Source organism: Aptenodytes forsteri, unplaced genomic scaffold (assembly GCF_000699145.1).
Source record: "Aptenodytes forsteri isolate BGI_AS27 unplaced genomic scaffold, ASM69914v1 Scaffold65, whole genome shotgun sequence".
In the NCBI taxonomy this organism is placed as follows: Eukaryota; Metazoa; Chordata; class Aves; order Sphenisciformes; family Spheniscidae; genus Aptenodytes; species Aptenodytes forsteri.
The window spans coordinates 7,617,855-7,626,445 of NW_008795127.1; the positions used below are offsets into that span (position 1 = coordinate 7,617,855).

The window sequence follows — 8,591 nt, forward strand, 5'->3', positions numbered from 1 at the left end:
TCCTCTCCTCTCCTCTCCTCTCCTCTCCTCTCCTCTCCTCTCCTCTCCTCTCCTCTCCTCTCCTCTCCTCTCCTCTCCTCTCCTCTCCTCTCCTCTCCTCTCCTCTCCTCTCCTCTCCTCTCCTCTCCTCTCCTCTCCTCTCCGGTCTGGCCAGCCGGTGCTGGCCCGTCGGAGAGGGCTGCCTGCCATGGCATAGTGTCCTGCTCGCTTGGCTCCAGCGTCAGCCGTCGTTTCCGAGAGAAAAATATCCCTGGAGCCAAATGCGGGAAACCCGTCATCAGCGAAGAACCTGCTCGGGATGCCAGTGATTAAAGCGTGGGGAAATACTAGGGAAATAGGGAAGGTCCCGCTCTGGCCTCGTTTTCTTGTTGCCCATCATAGCTGGCCGAGCTGTCCCGGTCGGGGCTGCTGGCTCGCCCCGGTGAGGCGGGATTCCTGACGGTGACGGGAGAAGCCAGGGCAGACTGAAAATCTCTGCCTGTGGTCCTTGCAAATGTTACGCAAGCTGGGCTGTTGCCTCAGAGCAGGCACTGGCACCCAGATCGCAGCCTTCACGAGCGTGGGTGGCTTGGGGTGGGCGCAGTGCAACCCCTTGTGCAAATAAAATCTGGTAGAAATAGATTTTTGCCTAACTGCTTAGGAGGAAGGAGATAACCTTAGAAAATCATGGGATAAAATAAATTCATGGGATCTCGGATTTGTGACAAACTGTGTAAAATAGTTTCTTCACAGAATTCATTGATCAGCAATCTCGAAGAACATAAGTATATTCAATTTATTATAAGAAAATTTGGTAATCCCTTTCCCCAGGGAGTGAGATCATCAGATGAAGGTTCACTTCGTTTCAATGTTCCACATCCTCTTGTTAGACCTTGAAGTTGGCAACGCAAGAAAACAGGAACTCCACCCTGGCTGGCTGAATTGTAGTGCTCTGCAGCTAGCTCCTGACCATCTGCCTTTGCTTCCTGTTATGACAGAGTTTTTGAACTTTCTGGGATGTGTGAAAAGTCATTATTTACCCCTCACTGCTAAGTAGGTGATGTGAAAGTGTCCGCTTAAAGCATGCTGCATATCGCTGTATATGAGGCTTTTCTGATTGAGTAGCATTTACTTTGTTTATTGCATTGATTTGAGGGTTTTTATACATTTTTTCGCAGGTTTATTTATTTCTCTGGATCAACCAACCCTTAGCATCCGAAAAGATGTCCTCACAATAACTGCAAATGACACTCTAAATATTACTTGCAGGTAAGGACAAATCTGTCCAGCATGATTTTGATGGGAGTAATTTATGTAGTGAGTTTTTGTACAGAATCGTAGGTGATTCGGTCTCTCTCCCGTCATTGCTCCTGTTTCTTTCCGCTCCCTTTGTGCCCCCTGCCTCGCTTTCCCTGGCAGACTGTAGAAACGATCTTAAAGGGTTGCAGAAGGGAGAGCTGGGGAGCGCAGGGTGTCCGGGAGGAGGAAGCATCAGCCAGGTCCTCGTGGAGCCCGCTGGTGAGCTGCGCTCTTGACTCTCCCTTTTGGGTGCTGTGTCATTCAGGTTCAGCAGAACGTAAATCTCAGATAGCTTCCTTATAGGTATTAACAATAGGTCGATTTACGTGAATTTATCCCATGTGGCTTGATGTTCCATGTGACGGGATGAAGCCTGTTCCTCTCCATAGCCGTAGAGACTAGCGGGGCTGGGGTTCACCACCTTGGCATCAGTACTGTCGCTCAACGCATGCTCACGCTCCTCTAATGTTTGCTTTCCCAGCGGTCAGAGACCACTGGAGTGGTCCTGGCCAAGCAACCAGAGCAGTGCTGAGAAGCGTATCTCTGTGACAGACTGTGGCGATGGCCCCTACTGCAAGACACTTACTCTCCTCAAAGTCATCAGCAATGACACAGGGGACTACAGGTGCCTTTACAGGGACAACCAGGCAGCTACAACCATTTATGTCTACGTTCAAGGTAAGTGCTTACACAGTTCTTAGGTGGCTCTTCCCCTAGCCTCAAGAGAAAAAAGGGATATCAAGTATCTCAAAACGGTTTTGCCATTAAAATTTCTTAATCCTAGAATTTTTGATCCTGTGAAACTTATTTTTCTTGTTTTCATGTTGAGTAATGACATGCCAGTATGCTAGTTGCCATCAATAGAAAAGCCTTTGTACCTGTAATTTTGAACTGACCTGTCGTATGCAGTACTTGGTCTGCTATTCTCCTCCATCCAGAACTTACCATACGTATCTCCACTGCACTCTGAGCCTGTCCTCATGAATGAAGAGCTATTACTGACCTCAGCAGGAGTTTCATACGAGGGAGGATTACAGAGATTGTATATTTATTAAAAATGACAGATCCGATCCCTTTTACAATTCGTACTATCTGATACCATTAAAAAAACCCCAAACCAAAACATAAACTTCCATACATTTTCTGACTGTAATGGTAAAATCTATTTAGGCTTTAAGAGCTAAGTTTCCAAACTCAGGCTGTCAAGTTGTATCGGTAGGAACGCAGCTGAGCATTGCAGACACTGCAAAGCCTCCAGCCACTCAGCTTAAGTAATAGCATTCATTGAGGCATCTGCCTTTTTGCACTGACGGCTTGATACCCGTTTTCTGGTGCGCCCTGTTTCCTTTTTATTTTTAACTTATAGTTACGATTTTGAAAAATGGGATGTTATTATATAGCTGGGTTAGCTTGTTTTATAAGATCACAAACTTACATTTTTTTTGGTCTGACTTTGAAAAGGATGCTGCCCCTGGGCAAGCCAATGTAGCATGTCACTACTTTTAACTGATATTTCCTGTAATACTTACAAGGAAAGTCACACTAGGATAAATCAGATTTTTGTCGGCACAAAGACTGCGGTGGCAGGAAGCTATTCTCCAAAGTGCATGCTGCTGCTGATAGCTGTTTTGAGGATAATGATATTGTAAAGCTAGGGGGGGAGTCTGTAAAAATATGTCCCCCCTATTTAGTCTCATCGTTTTACCACATAGAAAAGAATAAAACTGGTTTGAGAAGAAATGGACAGGGAAAGAACAAAATTGGAAAAGTTTCCTCTGTAATGACATGACAAATAATATCCATTTACCAACTGAATATTCTTCTAGATTACAGATCTCCATTTGTGACTTCAGTTAGTGATCAGCTTGGCATTGTATACATCACTAAGAATAAAACTGTGGTAGTGCCGTGCCTTGGAACCATATCAAATCTCAATGTATCTCTACATGCGGTAAGGAAAAAACCCCCATTATTATTATAAGAGTTAGCTGAAATCACTGTGACATAAATACATTGCCTGAAGTGTAAATATGTTTCTTAAAAACTTTCCATCCTTGGGAATTTTACGGCCTGTGATTACAAAGTGAGTGCTGTAACTGTACTCGTCCATGATCCTGTGCTCTCAAAGTGCAGAGTGGTGGCCTATGAAAGGGAGATTGCCTGAGCTAGGATGTTAAAACTGGGACCCTGCAGTTATGGAAAATGTTGGACTTGAAAATTCAGGGTTGTTTGATTTTTGAAATCTGACTATGTATTTTATCAATATTTCAAACAGAAATATCCAGAAAAGATATTTGTTCCTGATGGTAAATCAATCTCGTGGAATAATAAAAAAGGCTTCACTATACCCAGTCATTTAATCAACTATGCGGGCATGGTCTTCTGTGAAGCTAAAATAGATGATGAAAGCTATCAGTCTGTGATATACATAGTCGCAGTTGTAGGTAAGCCAAAGTTTTTTTTTTTCTCTATAGCCAATGTTATTTTGCTCGCTACAACATACTGAACCAATTACATTTGGTTGGACTCTAGGTTATTCAATACTGACAGTGCAGCTAATGCAAAATGGATGTTGTGATATATATTTCTTTTCTTTTAAATGCAATGTATTGTGTTCTTTCTGGTTGATCATTGGGATAAGTGCTTCTATTTTTGGTGTTACATAGATGCCAGGGATTTTTTTTTTTTTCCCCTGACAATGCAAGCCTTTTTCCTAAAATCACTCTATTCTGTACTTTATTCACTTATCCAGGATCCAAGTCATAGTTGAAGGGAACTAGAGGCAGGCATCCATCAGCAGCAGATGGGAGGGAATTGCTCTGAGGGGGTACCAAGGGAATGGGGGGTCTGAAGGTCACGCTAGGAGCTAGGTTGTCTTGTCTCCTTCAGACCTATGTCCTGACTCTGACAGGGGTTTATGCGTCCTGGTATATTTTTTCAGTTGTTCATCAAAACCCAGAAATAACATGATGATTCTGCGGAGGCTCAAGCCTGAGCTGAAACTGCAGCTATTTCTCTTTTGACTCTGAGGACACAATGACCCCTTCAAGTGGCCAGCTGGCACCAAGGCAGTCTCGCTTTGCTTGGCAGGAAGACGTAGCAGCCCTCCAGCCTTTACTCTGTGCAGCAGGCTCTTGCTTCTCCACCAAATTCATCAGTCCTCACTCTGATTTGGAGCAAATTCAGAACTTCTGCAGAATTTCTGCATTCAGAATATTCTAGTTTGGAATATTTTAAATATTTTATTGCACAAAGTAAACTTTGGATAATTTTACCGATGCCAGACTGTCATTCTTAATAAAGTTCCCACTTATGGCTGGGGGTGGGGATGTATCTCCTTTAGTTGCAGGTCTCACAAGGGTAAGAATAAGGTGTCTAAGGCAGAGGAACTGTGTGGGTCACCGTCTCCTGCCCGCTCCCACCGCTGGGGGGGCTCTGATCAAGTGCATACATCCTGCTGTGCCGTGTCTGACGCAGCTCTCAGATGGGAAATGCTCAGAGAAGGCGTATCCCTTCCCTCCAGGCTCCTTTGTACGCCCGTCATCATGCTGCACTGGGGCATCGAGGGGCCTCTTTGTAGCTGGGGTTTTGGTGGGAGTTTCAGTGAATTTGCATGGGAAAGTTGGTGCTGAGTGCTGTAAAGAAACCTCTTCTTACCCCCATGTTTTGTGTGTGCCTTTTTCTTCCTCTAGGATACCGAATTTATGACCTGACGATGAACCCGCACTACCAAGTAGAACTGGCAGTGGGAGAAAAACTTGTTCTCAATTGCACCGTAAGAACGGAGCTGAATGTAGGAATTGATTTTAAATGGGACTACCCTTCTGTCAAGGTAAATCCGTGTTGTGGTTTAACCTGTCGGCAACTGAGCACCACGCAGCCGCTCGCTCACCCCTCCCTGCCCCCGGTGAGATGGGGGAGAGAATTGGAAGAGTAAAAGTGAGAAAACTTGTGGGTTGAGATAAGAACAGTTTAATATTTGAACTATAATAATAATAATAATAATAATAATAGAATATACAAAGCAAGTGATGCACAATGCAATTGCTCACCACCCGCTGACCGATGCCCAGCCAGTCCCTGAGCAGCGGCCCCCCCTGGCCAGCTTTCCCCAGTTTATGTACTGAGCATGACATCACATGGTATGGGATATCTCTTTGGCCAGTTTGGGTCAGCTGTCCTGGCTGTGCCCCCTCCCAGCTTCTTGTGCACCCCCAGCCTTCTCAGTCGGTAGAGCATGGGAAGCTGAAAAGTCCTTGACTAGTGTAAGCACTGCTTAGCAACAACTAAAACATCGGTGTGTTATCAACATTATTCTCATCCTAAATCCACAACACAGCACTGTACCAGCTACTAGGAAGGAAATTAACTCTATCCCTGCCGAAACCAGGACAATCCATAATAACTTAAAGATGCCAACATCACAATGAAATTTGATTTAGTTATAATGTCACTCCCCTCTTTATAATATTGACAAAGCAGATGATTGATAATATACAAAGAAATTGCTAGTATATACAGATGTGCAAAGAGGAATAACAATAAAATTCCCAAACACCTCTGTCTTTTACCTATTACAGGAAAAACGTGCAACCATAAGGGATTTAAAAACCACTGCGGGAGAAGTAAAGAAGTTTGTAAGCACTCTTACCATCGACAGTGTGTCCTTAAGTGACAAAGGTCGATATACTTGCGCAGCATCCAGTGGCCGTATGAACATGAAAAACAGCAGTTACTTCATTATCCATGGTATGGCATCTTCCACTTCAGTTTTGTTGATTGCTTCAGATTTGGGATTAATTACTGGGATGCAGAAGGCAACTCGGTGATGAATCAAATGACAGAAATGAACCAAACTGCAGCTACAGTATTTCTCTTGCACCCACTATAGGATTATTTTTATACCACAAGCTTAGCTAATGATAAGATTTTAAAGGACCCTGCATATTACTGAAAGCTGTAGAATCCCGTAGGAAAATGGGCAGTAAATAAACTGAGGTAAGCCTCTGGTCCTCTTCTGTGTTGACCTCCTTGAGGTCCTGTAAAGCTGCATTTGTGTAGATGACTTTGAATAAGGGTTGCCTGTTCTCACTCCAGGTGAACTTCCGCTAGATTCTGATGGCTCTGTGGGACAAGAGTCTGGGTCGGCATGAATGAAGCTAGGAAAATAAAACTTTCAGCTTTTACATTATGAATAGATGAATCAAATGGAGTTTTGGTCATACGGAAATGATGCAAAGGAAACAACTTTGGCTAAGTGCATAGATAAGTACGAGGCCACATCCTACAGCCTTTTCTCAAGCCCCTCTTGGGCGCAGCCCCAGTGGCTCCACTGGCTTACTTCTAGAAAAAAACTGCCAGCATGAGAATGGCCCATTTTTAATCACTGAGTCAGACAAAGGGTTTTATATTTTCAAGGAGACTGGTTTTCCTGAGGTCTGATTTCAGGGGCCTGAATATTAATGGCTCTTTTTCTTTTTTTTTAACATTCAAACTTATTATTTGGCACAGTGATTCAAAATAGACTCAATTTTCTCCTGGGTTATTTCTATTTCTCTTCAGGAGCCAAAACCAGATCATGTGCTATAGTGAGTGTACCAGCTATTAAGTTGATACCATCCTAAATCTTAGCCAAAAGACTAATAGCTGTCTTAGTCTGAATGCAAGTTTATAACTTATAACAAGTAATGTAAATAATTTCAAAGTATTCTGTGACTGCAACGGTTCAAATACATACTTGAGAAGAGGCTGAAAGTATCTATCTTTATCACATTGTAGTTTTGAATGCTATTATTTCCTGGAATGAGTAGATCAATCCAGTTTTATGGTATTTATTTATTTATATATGTATATAGGTCTGACAGTTGGCGCGCTGTCCTGAGAGCTGAGTCTTGTCTCTGCTTTCCAGAGCTCCCTGGTGGGGGAACTGGTCCACACCTCTGTGCAAGGAAAAGGACTGGGTTTTCATGGTGGGTCCAGAGCCCACCAGCTCTCTCCAGTTTGGAGCCAACTGTGCTTTACCAGTGGCGTCCTGTGACTGGCCTCTATTTGTCATCTGCTGTTAAGTGCTAACCCAAACGGAGACCATTTATGCTTTTGTCCATGTGGAAAGACAATTTCATTTAATTTTTTGCAGAAAGTCCTTTTATTCACCTGGAGAGAATGGAGAATGTGGTTGAGACAAGGTTAGGTGATACAGTCAAAATTCCGGTCAAGTTTAAAGGATATCCTCTACCAGAGGCGAAATGGTAAGAATTGGGACACAATGTGTTCAAAAAACTGAGCTATTCTTAGTCAAGGTAAATCTCTGAAGTATTCAAAGCGCTCTATATTTTCTTCAGGTATAAAAATGGAAAAGCCATCAATGCAAATCATACAGTTAAACTTGGCTACACGTTAGTGATCACTGAAGCAACTGAAAAGGACGCTGGGAATTACACTGTTGTCCTTACAAACCCTACTAACAAGATGCAGAAGAGATATACGTTTACCCTGCTTGTGAATGGTAAGTGGCGTACAGGTGTACCTTTCTTTCACGTGTGGATGTGGTGTATTACCGTTCTTAGGATTAAGTTCATCCCAGAGCTATGAAGTTTTAAGCGGGGGTGGTGGCCAGGAGGAGAGCACTTGAACCTGAGCCCTGGGAGGGCAGAGGTGGCCCATCTCTCCTGACTCCAGGATGTGCTGGTCGAGAGGCTGCAGGCTCCTGGTGGTGGTGTTGTGATGATACTTTGTGTGTTTTTTGTTTTCTGTGTATTATTTCTTTGCCTCTACATCCTGCTCTTTTCCTGCCTTCCTTGCTGGCCGTGCTGCCAGAGTCCTCCCCCACCCTGCTCCATCCTGGCCCTGTCCCGCCTCGCCCATCCTTCCTGCTCCACACCAGCTGTCCCTCCTCTTCTGCTCTGCCTTGTGCAACCCTCCTCCTCCTCCTCCTTCTCCTCTTCCTCCTCTTCTCTGCTCCCCAGGAAACAGCCTAGCCCCCATACTTTGAAGAGCAGGCCTTGGAAAGGGCAGCAAGGCTACATGCAGTGGGATCAGAGCTGGGGAATAATATGCATTTAACAGTTGGGAGTGGTAGTGGGAGTTCGAGGGCTGCATTTTAAACCAGGGGGTAATGAAGGGAGATTTTATAGGAGATAGTAAGCATTGTGTCTTGAGGGCCTGATCCTCAAGGTGTTGGGCAGGTTCACCTCTTCCCAACACATCCTTGTTCCTTGGAGGTGCTCTGCGTTGCACTCGGATGCAGGGCACAATGTGAATTAGTCACTGTGGGTCTAACGTGTGTAGGTGGTGCTGTTGGGGAGCCGTTTGCG

At 44.2% G+C, this 8,591-nt stretch overlaps 1 protein-coding gene across 1 annotated transcript in view; it reads left to right on the forward strand.

The window, feature by feature from the left end:
* The window catches only part of KDR (kinase insert domain receptor), a 73,205-nt gene that overhangs the window by 39,967 nt on the left and 24,647 nt on the right, over positions 1-8,591 (forward strand). Inside the window, exons 2-9 of the mRNA XM_019471544.1 lie at positions 1,158-1,248; positions 1,760-1,956; positions 3,105-3,229; positions 3,554-3,722; positions 4,971-5,110; positions 5,859-6,027; positions 7,415-7,526; positions 7,620-7,783. Coding sequence (XP_019327089.1) covers positions 1,158-1,248; positions 1,760-1,956; positions 3,105-3,229; positions 3,554-3,722; positions 4,971-5,110; positions 5,859-6,027; positions 7,415-7,526; positions 7,620-7,783 — 1,167 coding nt within the window. The remainder of the gene's footprint in view (positions 1-1,157; positions 1,249-1,759; positions 1,957-3,104; positions 3,230-3,553; positions 3,723-4,970; positions 5,111-5,858; positions 6,028-7,414; positions 7,527-7,619; positions 7,784-8,591) is intronic.